This window comes from Syngnathoides biaculeatus, chromosome 1 (genome assembly GCF_019802595.1).
Source record: "Syngnathoides biaculeatus isolate LvHL_M chromosome 1, ASM1980259v1, whole genome shotgun sequence".
Lineage (NCBI taxonomy): Eukaryota > Metazoa > Chordata > Actinopteri > Syngnathiformes > Syngnathidae > Syngnathoides > Syngnathoides biaculeatus.
This window is the reverse complement of record NC_084640.1, coordinates 6,057,891-6,074,398: the sequence shown is the minus strand read 5'-3', so window position 1 is coordinate 6,074,398 and position 16,508 is coordinate 6,057,891. Positions and strand designations below refer to the sequence as shown.

The window sequence follows — 16,508 nt, the reverse complement described above, 5'->3', positions numbered from 1 at the left end:
TATGAATCTGTTTCTAAAATATCAAGATAGTGAAATATCAACTTCAGGCAGTGGTACTAGTAGTGCATGCGCACTAGGGATCGCAAAAAACGCTTACTTTCATAACCGGTTTTAACCGAACAGCTGGAGCAAAAAAACGGTACCATAGTGGTGTTTACATAATTCACCCGCGGGACCTCGAGTTGGGGTGCGGGGTTCTGCACGGACTGTTTTTGTTGTTGCTCTTCCGGAGTGAAGAGTTCAGAGTTCCCCCCGTTATGCGAGTAGTGTTTTGATGTCTGCCAATAAAACAAGTTTACTCCCATACTTTGGAGCGTTTCCTCGATGCCATGTTTGATGTTTCTTTGATTTAACTGAATGTTCTTTTGAGTCCAACTTTCCTCTAACAGCGAAACTTGAAAAAAGTGGAAATGATTTAGAAAAAATAGCGCAATGTGGAGTACCGGAACCGGAAGAAATGATTGGAAATTTTAACCGATTTCGAAAGTCCGATTATAGTTTTGGTTTCGAAAACCGGTTATAACCGGTTACGATCCCTAATGCGCACCTACACTTGTCCAGCCAGAAGTCAGGCTTTATGAACGTAGTTCAATACACGAAGGCGGACTCGTTAAAGGCAGAGATCGGTGGACTTTAAAAGTGATCTGCAGCCATTACAGTTACAAATCTTGTGAAAATAATTGGAAATTTTTTGCAGTCTAATTAGAAATTTTTTGCAGTCATGTTCCCAGACAGTGACATTGCTAAAAACTACCACTGTGGAGAAAGGAAGACTTCGTACCTGGCTTCATTTGGCATCGCTGCCCACTTTTCATCTCTGCTGCCTCAAAGCCAAAAAAGAAACTGACATATCAACGCTTATTGAGAAGCCTGACAGGCTGTGTGAGGAGGCTGAAGAAAAGAGGAATCTGACGTTTATCACAGAGGCCAATGCACTCAGAGGCAGAGCAAAGGACAAGAGAGCCACTTTGGCACCTCTGCAGCAACAAATAGAGGAGGCACAGGGTTGGCTCAAGGAGCGAGAGTGCTGAGACAGACATCAGTAGAAGACATTTGTGTATATAGTTGCAAATGTAGTAGTAGAATCTGTTTTTCTGTAGACTGTTATGTGAAGACATTGACAAGGGTCATATCAATGACAACTACCACAAGGGGCGACAAGTGATCACTGTCACAGGTACTGAGGTACTGGAACATTTAATGGCACCATTGGGTGAGTCTTTTTTCCTTACTCTTGATTTCCCAGGATGGCCCTAAATTTTTCGTGTCGGCCCTAAATTTTTTCGGTGTCAGCCCCTAAGAATGCCCCTAAAAAGCCCTTAATTTTTTTGGTCAGACTGAATATGAACCCTGGAAGATATTGTGATATGCAGTGAAACCAGAGGTGGAGGTACAATTAAAAAGATGGAGGCATGCACTGGAAAGGAGAGGAATGAAGATTCACCGAAGTAAAACAGAATGTCTGTGAATGAGAGGGGTGGAGGGGGAAAAGTGAGGCTCTAGGGAGAAGAGATAGTGAGGGTGGATGACTTCAAATACCTGGGGTCAACAATCCAGATTAATGGTGAAAGTTCGAGAGCGCAGACTTCGATGGTTTGGACATATCCAGAGGGGAGAGAGTGATTATATTGGTAGAAAGGTGCTGAGGATGGAGCTACCAGGCAAACGAGCGAGAGGAAGACCAAAGAAAAGGTTGATGGATGTTGTGAGTGAAGACATGAGGACAGTCTTTGTTCGAGAAGGAGATGCAGGAGATAAGCTGACATGGAAAAAGATGACGCACAGTGGCAAACCCTACAGAAGAAAAACTATCTAAGTCCCATGCCAATTCCAAATCCCTATTACGATCATGGAAACCTCTTAATAAGTTCGTATTCAGCACGGTTTTCTCACCTCTTGAAGATGTTAAATTTTTTATGTAACAATGTAAATTATTGTTGCTTCTTGAAAATCCAGAGTTGTGCAGTTTTTGGACTTAATCAGCAAAGATGCTTAAAGAAAAACATGGCGAGACTAGGAATGGTTTGTCAAAGACCCCTTCCATTACAATCTATTTTTTTACTACTGTACTGTTTTAGGCATAAGATACGTCCAAAAGTGTCTGTGATATGGTTTCATGTTGTCATTTGAATGCAAAAGCCTTTGAACACCAAAATACCTTACTATCACCGTGCAGATTCGAGCTGTTTTCCATATTTAAATTAGGGAAGATGAGTGATTCAATCAGAACAGAGCACATTTACATGTTGAATAATGAGAAATCCAACAATCTCAAATGCATGGGAGGAAAAGACCAAATTAATAACCTGAAAAGGGATATTTTTCACATTTCCAAATAGTTTTCATGCAAGTCAGATAAAATGACATCAAATATTATCAAAATAAATAGACAAACAGTGATAGAGACTTAGGTCAGCTCATTCTACAACGATTCTAGCATTCAGAAGGCTACTTGAAGCTCTGAGTGCATTTTATCTGGAGATTGCCATTTTCGGCTGCAATGTAGGGGCATCCTTGTGTTTCAGAATGGTGCTGATCGTCGATTTCGCCATGTCATACTTTGATAGCGCAGAAACACGCACACCAGATTCATGTTTGCTGATCAAATCCTTGTTGAAGTCGACAGTTTTACGCACCACTTTCCTTTTTTCAGCACCAGCAGTTCCACTTGCCTTCTTTGGAGCGTGATAGGGGGTTAATATTGCTCAATTGGAAGAAAAATAATTCACTACCGGGACACGTCCGCATGCAGAGGAGTGTGTGGGTCAACTGGTTGCGTCGCGTGCGTTACGTTGTTTCAGTTTTTTTGGAATTTTTGGTATTCAAAAGCACAATAACAAATTGTCATGGGTCAGCTGGTCGGGGTGTTCGAATACCAATTTTCGTTCGAAAACCGATTTGTACAAATACAGACATTTGAAAACAGAGGTACCACTCTATTTTCTTTTTCTTTTTTTAAATATGCATTGGACTCATTTGAGAACAATGCATATTTGGGAAAAAAAGTTTCCAAATTTACCGAAGCGTAACGTGTGGCTGCAACACGCTTCGTGTACGGAGGAGCCGACTCGCTGTCTTTTTTTCCCCCAATCGCTGTTAATTAATGCGATTTTGTGTAAAAGCAGGTGTCATTTATTTAAATATTGGTATTTGTATTGAAAAAAAATCTGGCTCCATCAGTCGGATTTATTCTTGATTGAGAACAAATCCAGCAACAAAGTACAGTGGTGGCTTGGTTCTTGAACACAATCTTTTCCAGGAGGCTGGTTGAAAACCAAAACGTTCGAAAACCAAAGCACGTTTTCCCATTACAATGAATGGAAAATGAAATATGCGTTCCAAGCCTTAAAAAAAATTAAGTGGTTTTTTTTTTTTTTTTTTTTTAAAGCTTTTCCTGATAATAAACTGCATAGTAGAAATACATGTATAGTTTAAATACTTTATATAATTAAATCATTTAAGAAATGTACTTTTTTTTCTTAAAATGTATGCTTTAGCCTAGTAGAGTTTGCTAGGCTGTGAGTGGATTGCAGTTTCTGTAGCGACTCGGCTCCCAGCCTTGTTAACCTTTTTTTTTTTTTTATTAACAAAAGTGAGGAATAACTTTAAACAAGCAATCGTGCTGTAAAACGTATTTTCGTGTCGTGTCCAACCGACTTTGTAAAGTCGGTTGCACAAGCCCGTCAACATAGCATTGCTCAATGCAGTATGGCCAGTCACGTGACTTCGGTGATGTAAGTGCACGACCCCCACCCCCGAAAAATATGTATGTATGTGTATATATATATATATATAATATATATATATATATATATATATATATATATATATAATATATATATATATATATATATATATATATAATTTGTAGTTAGTCTTTTTTTTATTATTCTATTTTATTGTTGTTTCCTTCTTTTCTTTTTAACAATCCTGCTCATATTTATTTTTGTTTTACAGAAAAGCGGACACACACCAGGTATGGTCAAAATTATTCTTCTACCAAAGTTTACACAAATGAGTAAAATGTGGTAGGAATCGCTCATGACAATGAAAATTGTATTGGAGCAACATAACCGTAAAGATCAACCAACATTCTAGACCAGGGGTGGCCAACCAGTCAAAGACCGTATTTTTTACTGTGTTACAGCAAAGAGCCACATCATACAGATGTACATCATTCCCTCCTCACACACTATCGCTCAGTCAAATTTATTGTAAATGTCACACACCAACATGATGACAAGAAAATCAACTCCTGCAGAGTAACAAGACCACAGGCCAGTAATTGAAAAATAACATAAAATTGTGTGCTCTCTCACACAGATAATTTACCAGTTCAACCAAGTCTTGTCTTGAATGTCATAACTCTTATGTAATGCAACACTAAAATACTCACATGATTGGAGGTCTGCGTGCAACTGAATCAGTAGCCATGCTAATGTCCGATATTCTTTGTTCAACAGTGTGGTGGGACAGTTGAAGGTCTGATACCATTTGTTGAAGATTTTTGTTTTTTGAGGATGAAAGATTTCAGCGACATCACTGAGGCATTTTTTTAACAAATTAACCTTAAATGTATGCTTGCTGTTGCGCTCCAACAAAAAAGGGCTCAACCGCTCTGGTAATAACGTCCTGTATTCATGCACATATTTTTCTTTTCCCTGTGCATTTTCCTGGCATTTTGAGTGCGAAATTGATAAACTTTCTCCAAGGATCACCATCCAACTGGGTAACCTCAAGCTATTTTCATTCCATGTGAAAATCATTTTTTAAAAAGTACCATGCTAACCTTTTCTGCTGCAGTCACGTGATCGTCATGAGGTGCTGGGGAGACGAGGTAGTCCTGCTCGGGATGAACTCTTCCTTCTCGTTGCACAGCGAGCTGGGGGCTGGGAACAATAAAGCCACTCTGCCCCGGTCGCCATGGCTCGCCCCCCCCAATCTCACTCGTACGCCGATGCACACACACTGAACTTGTCACAATAATACCCGTACTAAACGCAAGCATCGCTCGCTCGCAGCTACCATAATAAGCGCAACCAAACCACGCACGTGCACCCACATAAACAGAACTTCAATATGCTTTCTTCCACAAGAGCTGCAGGAAAGGAGGCAAAGAGCTGCATGCGGCCTGAGAGCCGTGGGTTGGCTTCCCCCTACTCTAGAATTTTGGTAATTTTTTTTACTTTCATTGAAATTTGGTATTTCAAAAATATTGAAACTATATGTTTCAATTTTGTTTTTTTAAATAGAATATTATGTTAAAAAGTATTTAAAATTATGTGCATGGTGATTTAAAATTATCTCTTCAAAGTTGTTACAAGTCCAGGTGGCCCAAGTGCTGTTCGTACCAGTAACTTTGTCCTGGTTGGATATCACAAGCTCACTCTTTCTTCGATTGGACAAAACAAGTTTCCTTTGGAGAAGGTAGAATTTTCTTTCTTTCTAAACATCAAGGAAAGTTGTCTGTAATTTGTCCTTGGTTTCAAGTACAAGGGAGCGCCTCAATTTAGGGGTGAGCTGACTTAACTGTTTTTCAAGATATGAGTCGTTGTTGTGGAGTTTTTGTTTTTCTTGTTTGCCAGCACTTTAATTTATTTATTAGCATTCCATGTTAAAGCTTACTGTGAAACTAAAGTAAGCTATCTTAATGCCAGCACTCACTCCAAAATGCCATTGACAGAAACTAGGATCAGTGTTGGGGTGATTATAAACATTTTAACCACGTCAATTTCAAATAATTTAGAGATGAATCACGTAATGATTTAAACCTGCAAGTCACTGTGGCACTGACTATATTTATTTACGATCACAATTTTTTGGTACCGAGATTGCACATATCAGTCACAATACACTGTTGCGAGACTCAACAGCATTTTTTTTTACCCTTTTTGTGCACTCTACTCACTGTTTTAGATCAAATATGAAGGAATTCAAAGAGAATTATTCATTGGCGTTTTATAGGGTCTGAGTTGCACGAGATTTTTAGTTTGGTATAGGCCAGATGTAATGTCTCTACAATTGCTATAACCATAGTGTTGACAGTAATCGTCCAATGTGACTAACTGAATTAATCCACGTTTTCAAGACATTTTTTTATTGCTACATGTCAAACATTAACAGTATGTGCGGTAGCTGTTCAGTAAACCACCAAGCATAGCACAGCTGGTACATTAGGATGTTAACCCAAGGCCAACAAACCTTATGGACTTCATCCCTTGTTTACGTCCTCTACTACCGGTATTGAGAGGCAAGATCTACCGAAATAACCAACCCCAGTTGCAGACAGGGAAGTCAATAATGAGGTGAGAGTTCAGAAGGAATGACTTGTAGAAATGTCTATTTACTGATAACAAAACATGACATGAATAATTGTCAAATTCATGTGTTTCAATCATTCACAAAAACTAGAAAATGGTTTTGAATGGATACGATATACATGCAATGAAAGCACGCTTCCATGCCATGATGAAAATCTGTATTCAGTTTAGTTTCATTTCTAGTAAAGGTAAGTTTCTTTCGGCTTGTCCCTTTCTGGGGGTAAAGGCATGCACTTAAATAATCAATACTGTGTATATTTTGAAAACAGAATAGCATTTATTTAGAGATGTGCTAGATATATTTCATTCATAATATAATTTATGACATTTGCACGTTAAAATTTGTGATCATCCTTTGATCATGCTTGCAGCCCCCAGACCTCCGGCTATTTTTCAGTATTTTTTCATTCAGTCAAATCACATGCCTGCCTACGATACTTGAACTTGGAGCAGGATCTGATCCCTGACCTGGAGAGGGGACATCACCCTTTTCCGACTGAGGGTCACGGTCTCAGATTTGGAGGTGGTGATTCTCTTCCCAGCCACCAATACAGACCACACTCTGACACTCCTCGTATGGGTACAGAACAGCCCGTATCTGGGGGTTCGGTACCCCATACTCCCGAAGCACCCCCAACAGGACTTTGCAAGGGACACGGTCCAACGCCTTCTCCAAGTACCTCAAAGTACATATAGACTGGTTGGTCAAACTCCCATGCACCCTCGAGGACCCACAGAGTTTGTCGAGCTGGCCCACTGTTCCACGGCCAGGATGAAAACCAGATCACGCCTCCTGAATTTGAGATTTGACTTCCTGACAGACCCTCCTCTCCATCCATCCATCCAACCATCCATTATATTTCTGGGTTGGGTCGCGGGGGAAGTAGCTTCAGCAAGGATACCCAGACTTCCCTTTCCCCAGCCATTTCTTCAAGCTCTTCCAGAGGGATCCCGAGGCGTTCCCAAGCCAGACGAGAGACATAGTCTCTCCAGGGTGTCCTGGGTCGTCCTTAAGGTTTCTTTCCGGTGGAAAATGCCCTGAACACCTCACCAGGGAGGCATCCGGATCAGATGCCCCAGCCACCTCATCTGGCTCCTCTCAATGGAGAGAAGTAGCAGCTCGACACTGAGCCCCTCCCGATGACCGAGCTTCTCACCCTATCTCTAAGGGAGAGCCTGGACACTCTGCAGAGGAAACTCATTTTGGCCGTTTGTTCCTGGGATCTTGTTCTTTCAGTCACAACCCACAGCACATGCCCATAGGTAAGGGTAGGAACGTGGATGAACTGGTAAATTGAGAGCTTCGCTTTTCAATTTAGCTCCCTCTTTACCACAACGGACCGATACAAGTTCTGCATCACTACAGACGCTCCACCAATCTGTCTGCCGATCTCCTGCTCTATTCTTCCCTTACTCGTGAACAAGACTCCAAGATACTTCAACTCCTCCACTTGGGGAAGGATCTCATTACCGGCTTGGAGAGGCCACGCCACTCTTTTCCAACTGAGGACCATAGTCTTGGATTTGGAGGTGCTGATTCTAATCCCAGCCGCTTCACACTTTGCTGCAAATCACTCAAATGAGGGCTGAAGAGCATGGCTTGAAGAAGCCAACAGAACCACATCTGCAAAGAACAGAGATGTGATGCTCAGGCCACCAAACCGGACACCCTCTACGCCTCGGCTGCGCCTAGAAATTCTGTCCATAAAAGTTATGAACAAAATCGGTGACAAAGGGAAACCTTGGCGGAGTCCAACTCTCACCGGAAACGAGTCTGACATATTGCTGGCAATGCGGACCAAACTCTGACAGCAGTCGTACCCCATACTCCAGAAGAATCCCCCCCACAGGACTTCCTGTGGGACACAGTCGAATGCCTTCTCCAAGTCCACAAAACACATGTAGACTGGTTGGGCGAACCCCCATGCACCCCTGAGGATCCTGCCAAGGGTGTAGAGCTGGTCCACTGTTCCATGACATGGACGAAATCCACATTCCTCCTCCTGAATCAGAGACTCGACTTCCCGACAGACCCTCCTTTCCAGTACCCCTGAGTAGACCTTACCAGGGAGGCTGAGGAGTGTGATCCCTCTATAGTTGCAACACACCCTCCGGTCACCCTTCTTGAAAAGGGCCCCACCGGCCCAGTCTGCCAATCCAGAGGCACTGTCCCCCATGTACATGTTGCAGAGGCGTATCAACCAGGACAGCCCCACAACATCCAGACCCTTTAGGAACTCAGGGCAAATCTCATCCACTCCCGGGGCCCTGCCGCCAAGGAGGTCTTTAACCACCTCGGTGACCTCAACCCCAGATATAGAAGAGCAGGCCTCAGAGCACTCAGACACAGCTTCCTCGTGGGAAGGTGTGTTGGTGGAATTGAGGTCTTCAAAGTATTCTAAGGTCAGCTTCGCCCCGTCTCTACTATACACACACAGTAATGACAGTGCATTGCTTCCCCATACTCAGACGCCGGACAGTGGACCAGAATTTCCTCTAAGCCATCCTAAAGTCGTTCTCCATGGCCTCACCATACTCCTCACACAACTGTGTTATTGTCTCAGCAACCACCAAAGCTGTATTCCGCTTGGCCAGCCAGTACCTATCAGCTGCCTCGGGAGTCCCACAGGCCAGAAATGCCTGACAGGCACCGACCACCGTACGGCCACAGCTCCAGTGGGCTACCTCAGCAATGGAGGTGTGGAACATCGCCCATTTGGACTCAATGTCCCCCGCCTCCTCCGACACGTGAGCAAAGTTCTTTCGGAGGTGGGAGTTGAAATTCCTTTTGACAGGAAAATCTGACAGCTGTTCTTAGCAGACCTTCACAATATGTGTGGGCTTGCCACGTCGGACTGGCACCTTCCCCACCATCGGCGCCAATTCACCACCAGGTAGTGATCCGTTGACAGCTCCGCCCCTCTCTTGACCCGAGTGTCCAAGACATGCGGTCGCAAGTCCGATGACACGACCACAAAGTCGATCATCGAACTGCGACCCTTGGTGTCCTGGTGCCAGGTGGACATGTGAACACCCTTATGCCTGAACATTGTGTTTGTCATGGACAATCCGTGATGAGCACAGAAGTCCAGTAACAGAACACCTTTCGAGTTCTGATTCGGGGGGGGCATTCTTCTCAATCACTCCCTTCCAGGTCTCACTGTCTAACTTCAAGTCCCCCACCAGAATGATGGAGTCGCCAGAGGGGGCGCTCTCCACCACTCCCTCTAAGGACTCCAAAAAGGGTGGGTACTCCGCACTGCTGTTTGGTGCATAACCACAAATAACATTCAGGACCCATCCCTCTACCTGCAGACGGAGGGAGATACCCTCTCATCCACCAGGGTAAAACCCAACGTACAGGACCTGAGCCGGGGGGGCAATAAGTACATCCACACCTGCTGGGCGTCTCTCCCCTTGCGCAACTCCAGAGTGGAACAGAATCCAACCCCTCTGAAGAGGAGTGGTGCCAGAGCCCAAGCGGTGCGTTGAGATGAGTCCGACTATCTAGTCGAAACTTCTCGACCTCACGCACCAACTCGGGCTCCTTCCCTGCCAAAGAGATGGCATTCCATGTCCCTAGAGCTAGTTTCTGTAGCCGGGGATTGGATTGCCAAGGTCCCCGCGTTTTGCACCCCCCAGCTCACATTGCACCTGACCCCAAGAGTCCCTCTCACAGGTGGTGAGCCCATGGGAAGGGACCCATGTTACCCTTTTGGGCTGTGCCTGGCCGAGCTCCATGAGTGCAGGCCCAGCCACCAGGCGCTCGCCTTCGACCCCTACCTCCAGGGCTGGCTCCAGAGGGGAGCCCCGGTGACCTGTGTCTGGGCAAGGGAAACCAAGATCCAATTTTTGTAGTCATCATAGGGGTTTTGGAGTCGTACTTTGTCTGGTCCCTCACCTCGGACCTGTTTGCCATGGGTGACCTTACTAGGGGCATGAAGCCCCAGACAACTTACTTCCTAGAATCATCGGGACACACTAACCACTCCACCATGACAAGGTGAAGGCTCGAGGAGGGGCCCTCCTCTCCAGCACTTCTAAATAGACCTTACCAGGTAGACTTAGGAGTTTGGTCCCCTTGTAGTTGCAACGTATGCCCCTTCTTAAAGGGCGCCACCACCAATGTTTCCTGTAAGCTGCGTACTTGTCACGCACTCTCAGCGCAGAGTAAAACAGATCAGCGCATTGAACTACAGGCTGATCCCTTTTTTTTTTTTTTTTTTTTTACAGTGACGAAGTCCTCTGGAAGTTCTGGATTTTCAAATTTTCATGAAAATTCCTCCGTAAAATTGAGGAAAAATTGCCTAAAATTAATCCGGATATTAGTTGTCAACATTGAATGAACACGCGTTTGAGTTTGTTGTTTACTTTCACGAGCGTAGCCATGTTGAGGCAGTAACAGTTCTCAGAGTAACGCCCCTCCCCTCACATTCTCATGACCTCGCCATATCTGGGAGATTTCAAAATTTCGGCGAGAACAGAAGCCAGAAAGGGTGCACGTGTGCACATAAAAGGCAGATTAATCAGTGTGAATGTCGACTATCTGAATCGCGTTTTGTGTAAAATTCACGCCTGATTGGCCAGGTACTGGCCCAGCGCAATGATCAAACGGGTAGACAGGCAAGCTGACATACATGCAATAGACGAACACATTCAAGTGGTCATGACTTGAGGAAAAGGACTTGAACGGAGATCTTTTTTGTCTGACTACGTTAGAAATGTCGATAAACCTGGTAAGTCAGTTAAAATCATATATATTAAAGGGAACTCATTATATTAGTATTACTAGATCTATATCTAAGATAGTGAGCAATGTGGTCAAGTGTATCAGTACACCGCGCCGTCACAACTTTGAGACTTAAACGTTAATCGTAATTACTACAGATCAACTTATTTAACATGTAACGGTGTAGAAATTCTCGGATATATTTTCGTATATATTCTATATCTATATTATAATTTGTATAATGTGGGGAAAAGGATGATTTTACATGTGTTTTTACTGAGTAGTTCACTTAATTCATTTGTCTTGAGATAAGATGGCATATTTTAATGACAAATGTGATTTTGTGCTATCAAGTGATAGGGGGATGGGGGACAAAAAAATATGGGCTTGGCCCTTGGGGAACTTCTGCCCAATTTTTTTTTTGGTTAGGACAAATTTTACTTTTTGTCTGAATTTTGTTCACAGATATCGCCAGAATGCACCACAGCCATCCATTTTTTCAAAAAGTTTCCTGGGGGGCATGCCCCTGGACCCCCCTAGTGGGACTTTGCACCTTCAGTGCTCGCGTTTGTATTTTCAGGAAAGTCCACTTTCATCTCTGTTTTTAACACTGCACCACACCACCTCTCACAAAGAGCTGCTGCTCAGCCACACCAGGCCACACACTCTACTTCCTATTTTACCTGACATCGCCCCCCTCCATTTTAAGGGTGTACACTCAGAATTACAAATACTGGGGTAAATGAATAATAGAAGAAAAAGTGGTGAAACTGGATGAGATTTTCTCCTTTTTGAGTAAAAAAATGGCTGGTCTGAAGCCAAAGTAAAAAGTGCAGGATGAGATGGTGTGTAATGTTAAAATCCCACCTTGGCACAGCCTGATTAAGGATGAAAGCAAGACGGTACATCGCTCAAAAAGATAATTTTGTATTTTGAATATAGGAGGCAACATAACATTAACCCTAAAACTGTTTGAAAGCATCATTCACCTTTCAACATGTATTGCGAAAGATATTCTGCAAACAGTAATTCAGTTTTACACCAAGAAAAACATACGGGGATATCATTGTGGGTTAAAAAAAAAAAGGAAAAAGTTGCAGGTGACATTTTAAATTTATAGTTAATAGTTTGCTTGGTATGTATGTATATGTATGTATGTGTTGTGATGTATTTTTTGTTGGTTGACATTTTCAGTGTAAGTTTGCAAAATATGTTGTGATGGGAATGTAATGTGAACCTTTTAATGAGCCATGTAGCTTCAATGGATGACACTGATTGACCACAGTCCATACATCTGATGTTGCTCACAGTGGTCAAAAGGAGCGCTCACAGCCTTTTTGTTTTTGCTAAGACACAAAAAATTCAAGGGAACATTGGCCACCACTCCAGTCTGCCAATCCAGAGACACTGTCCCCAATGTACATCTGATGTTGCCGACGCATGAACCAGGACTGCCCCACAGCATCAGCAGTCTTAAGACACCCCAGGAAAATCTCAGCCGCCACCCCTACACTCCTTGCCACCGAGTAGCTATTTAATCACCTCTGTTACCTCAACCCCAGAGATGGGAGATCCTGCTTCAGAAAACCAAAACTGTGTTCCAATGGGAAGGCATGTCGATGGAATTGAGTTCTTTAAACTATTCTCCCCACTGACTCACAATGTCCCGAATGGAGGTCAGCAGCGCCCCATCCTCACTATACACAGTGTTGACAGTGTTGTATAGACTGCTTACCCCTCCTCAAATGGGGAACTAAATTTTCTTCAAAGAAGTCTGGAAGGATTTCGCCATGGCTTCACCAAACCTCTCCATCTGTGAATTTTTTATTTTTAATCAGCAACCAACAAAGCTGTGTTCCACTTGAATAGGTGGTACCCATCAACTACCTCAGGAGTCCCACATGCTAGAAAAGCCCGATAGGACTCTTGCATTGGGTTGAAGGCATCCCTCATGGTTGGTTTCCACCAATGGGTTCGGGGATTTCTGTAATGACAGGCACTGACCATCTTAAGGCTCCAGCTCCATTCAACTGCCTCAGCAACAGAGGTTCCACTCGGACTCTGTGTCCCCTGCAACCCCTTGAACATGAGCAAAGTTCTTTCAGAGGTGGAAGTTTAAACTCTGACAGGGAATTCTGCCAGCCGTTCCCAGGAGACCCTCACAATACTTTTGGGCCTGCCACGTCAGACCGGCATCTTCCTCACCATCGGAAGCAAGTCATTACCAGGTGGTGATCGGTTGACAGCTCTGCCCCTCTCTTCACCCGATTGTCCAAGACATGCTGTCGCAAATCAAATGACACAACGACAGTCAATCAATGAACTGCAACCTAGGGTGTCCTAGTGACAAGTACACATGTGGACATCCTATAACTGGCACATATTTACTTCCCTAGATTTGTCAGCTCTGCAAACAACACTTTACTATAAAACTTGGGGGCCACACAAACAAACTTTCACATTAAGGTAGGGGCCACGAAATATCTTGCAGGCTGCCAGTTTGAGAGCCCTGATCGAGACCATTCAGTACCATGAGAAGGACTAAACATCACACAACAAATTATGAAACCAGTAGTTATTTGAATGGGGATTATTTCGTTGATTTTTATCATGGTCAGGTGGTTTAAACCCCTTTTTTTTAATCGTCAAAGGTTTTGGAGTAAGTACATAGCCTAACTTTTCATTGTTTTTAATGTGTATTTGGTTTCACCCAAAGATCCCATTCTTGTGTCCTCTTGAGGGCCACATCTACCTCAGGATGCTCTGCGAAGTTGGCTCGAAGGTGGAGGAAAAAGGCTTTCTGGTAAGTGCAAGTTTTCCATGTGATTGGCTGGTGAGAAATCCAGGCCAAACCCGCCTCCTGCACAAAATTAGCTGGAATAGACTCCAACTAACCTTTGGCCGTAATGAGTACAAGCAGGATTAAAAAAATGATAGATGTCTAAATGAGTACGAGCCCTAAAAAGTAGGTGGTTTGGCAGTTTCCCTGTTCTATTTTTTTTTTGTTCATTTGTTTACCTTACTGAATACTTCCCCCAGACCATGTTTGAAGATGTTAGTGGATTTGGAGCCTGGCACCGAAGATGGTGCATCTTATCCGGATATTGTATCTCCTACTGGACTTACCCAGATGATGAAAAGAGAAAGGTAAAAGCTCTTTCCACCCCAAACGACAATGCAAAGCTGATGGCCTGATGTTTGTGATTACTTTTGTCTGGCTCACATTTGAATCCCTGATTTGTGTAATATTTAACATTTTTAATTGGTGATGGAGCAAAAAAATGCATCTCTGTATTTTGTCTGTTCCTTGTCATTTATTTCCAGTAGGGCCAAGGATTGTCACATGTTTCTTTGTATACAAATTATCTGTTGGGAAAATGTACAACAGATGAAAAAAAACAAACTCTTTTTCTGACCCTAATAAGCAGACCACAGGGACTTAACTAAAGAAATAACACCCTGGTTTTTCATCTGTATTAATGGATTTGAGGATTGTGCTCATCATTTAAGTTTCTCTGTCTTTTCTCTTACACATCTGTGAAAGCACTATTAGCGCTGTGAGGTACATACCGGTTATAAGAGAAACCTTTGCTTCCATCCTGGCAACGTCTTTTTCATGGGCGCCCCTGCTTATTTCAGCAAGACATTGCCCAACCACATTCTGCATGTGTGAAAATAGTGTGGCTTTGTGGTAAAAGAGTGCAGGTACTAGACTAGTCTGCCTGTGGTCTAGACCTGTCTCTAATTGAAAATGTGTGGCATATTATGAAACGTTAGATACGACAATGCAGACCCTCTAATGTTGAACAGCTGAGGCTTTACAGTGCCGTGAAAAAGTGTTTGCCCCCTACCGGATTTCTTTTTTTTTTTTTTTTTTTTTTTTTTTAAATCACACAGGTTTCAAACTGTCAAACAAATTTTAATGTTATTCAGAGTCAACCCAAGGATATACAAAATGCAGTTTTCAAACAACAAATCCATTTATTAAGGCACAAAAAAAAATCAAAACCTTGCTGACCCTATGTGGAAAAAGTAATTGCCCCCTGAATCTAATAACTGGTTGTGCCATGGCAGCAGTAACTGAAATCAAGCATTTGTGATAATTAGTGATGAATGGTGATAATTTTGTCCCACTCTTCTTTGCAGAATTGTTTCAACTCTGCATATTTAAGGGTTTCTAACATGAACTGCCCGTTTGAGGTTACACCACAGCATCTCAATTGGATTTACAGTGAAGAAAATAAGTATTTCAACACCCTGATATATTGCAAGTGCTCCCACTTGGAAATCATGGCGGGGTCTGAAATCTTCATCGTAGTTGCATGTCCACTATGAGAGTCAATTTAACAAGACAATTTTTTTAACAATTTATTGTGATGCAGCTCCAAATAAGTGTTTGAACGCCTGAGAAAACCAATGTTAATATTCGGTACAATAGCCTTTGTTTGCAATTACAGAGATCAAATGTTTCCTGTAGTTGTTCACCAGGTTTGCACACACTGCAGGACGGATTTTGGCCCATTCGTCCACACAGATCTTCTCTAGATCAGACAGGTTTCTGGGCTGTCGCTGACAAACAGAGTTTCAGCTCCCTCCAAAGATTTTCTATTGGGTTTAGGTCTAGAGACTGGCTAGGCCATGCCAGGACCTTGATATCCTTCTTCCGGAGCCACTCCTTGGTTTTGCTGGCTGTGTCATTTGGGTCATTGTCATGTTGAAAGACCCAGCCACAACCTATCTTCAATGCTCTGACTGAGGGAAAGAGGTTGTTCCCCAAAATCTCACAATACATGGCGGCGGTCACCCTCTCCTTAATACAGTGTAGTCGTCCTGTCCCATGTGCAGGAAAAACACCCCAAAGCATGATGCTACCACCCACATGCTATACAGTAGGGATGGTGTTCTTGGGATGAAACTCATCATTCGTGTTCCTCCAAATACGGTTAGTGGAATTAATCCAGACTTTAGCTTGGCCACTCAAAAATATATATTTTCCTTTATTTTTTTTAGCATTTCAGCGCTGGAGTTGCTTGTGTCTTTCAGATCCTTGTCCTGCTGCATGATCCAAGAGCGCTTGAGTTTGAAGGCACAAACTGATAGCCGGACATTCTCCTTCAGGATTTTCTGGTACACAGCAGAATTCATTGTTTCATCAATTACAGCAAGTTGTTCTGGCCCTGAGGTAGCAAAGCAGCCCCAGACCATCATACTGCCACCACCATGCTTCACTGTTATGTTCTTCTTATCAAATGCTGTGCCATTTTTACACCAGATCTAAATGGCTGCTCACCTTCCAAAACGTAAAATTTTTGTCTCGCCAGTCCACAGAATGTTTCTCTAAAAGTCTTGAGGATCATCAAGATGTTTTTTGGCAAATGTGAGATGAGCCTTTGTATTCTTTGCTGACAACAGGGGTTTTTGCCTGATAATGCTCCCATGAATGCCATTTTTGGCCAGTG

At 43.1% G+C, this 16,508-nt stretch overlaps 1 protein-coding gene across 6 annotated transcripts in view; it reads left to right on the top strand.

Annotated features, from left to right (window-relative positions):
- anln (anillin, actin binding protein) overlaps positions 1-16,508 on the top strand; it is a 103,017-nt gene that overhangs the window by 73,363 nt on the left and 13,146 nt on the right. For 5 of the 6 annotated variants that reach the window (XM_061843268.1, XM_061843536.1, XM_061843360.1 and 2 more), the window contains 4 exons: positions 3,958-3,976; positions 5,315-5,427; positions 13,766-13,852; positions 14,089-14,196. In XM_061843268.1, coding sequence (XP_061699252.1) covers positions 3,958-3,976; positions 5,315-5,427; positions 13,766-13,852; positions 14,089-14,196 — 327 coding nt within the window. Of the gene's footprint in view, positions 1-3,957; positions 3,977-4,463; positions 4,496-5,314; positions 5,428-13,765; positions 13,853-14,088; positions 14,197-16,508 lie in introns of those variants that run through there. The other variant, XM_061843624.1, reaches the window with a different exon arrangement.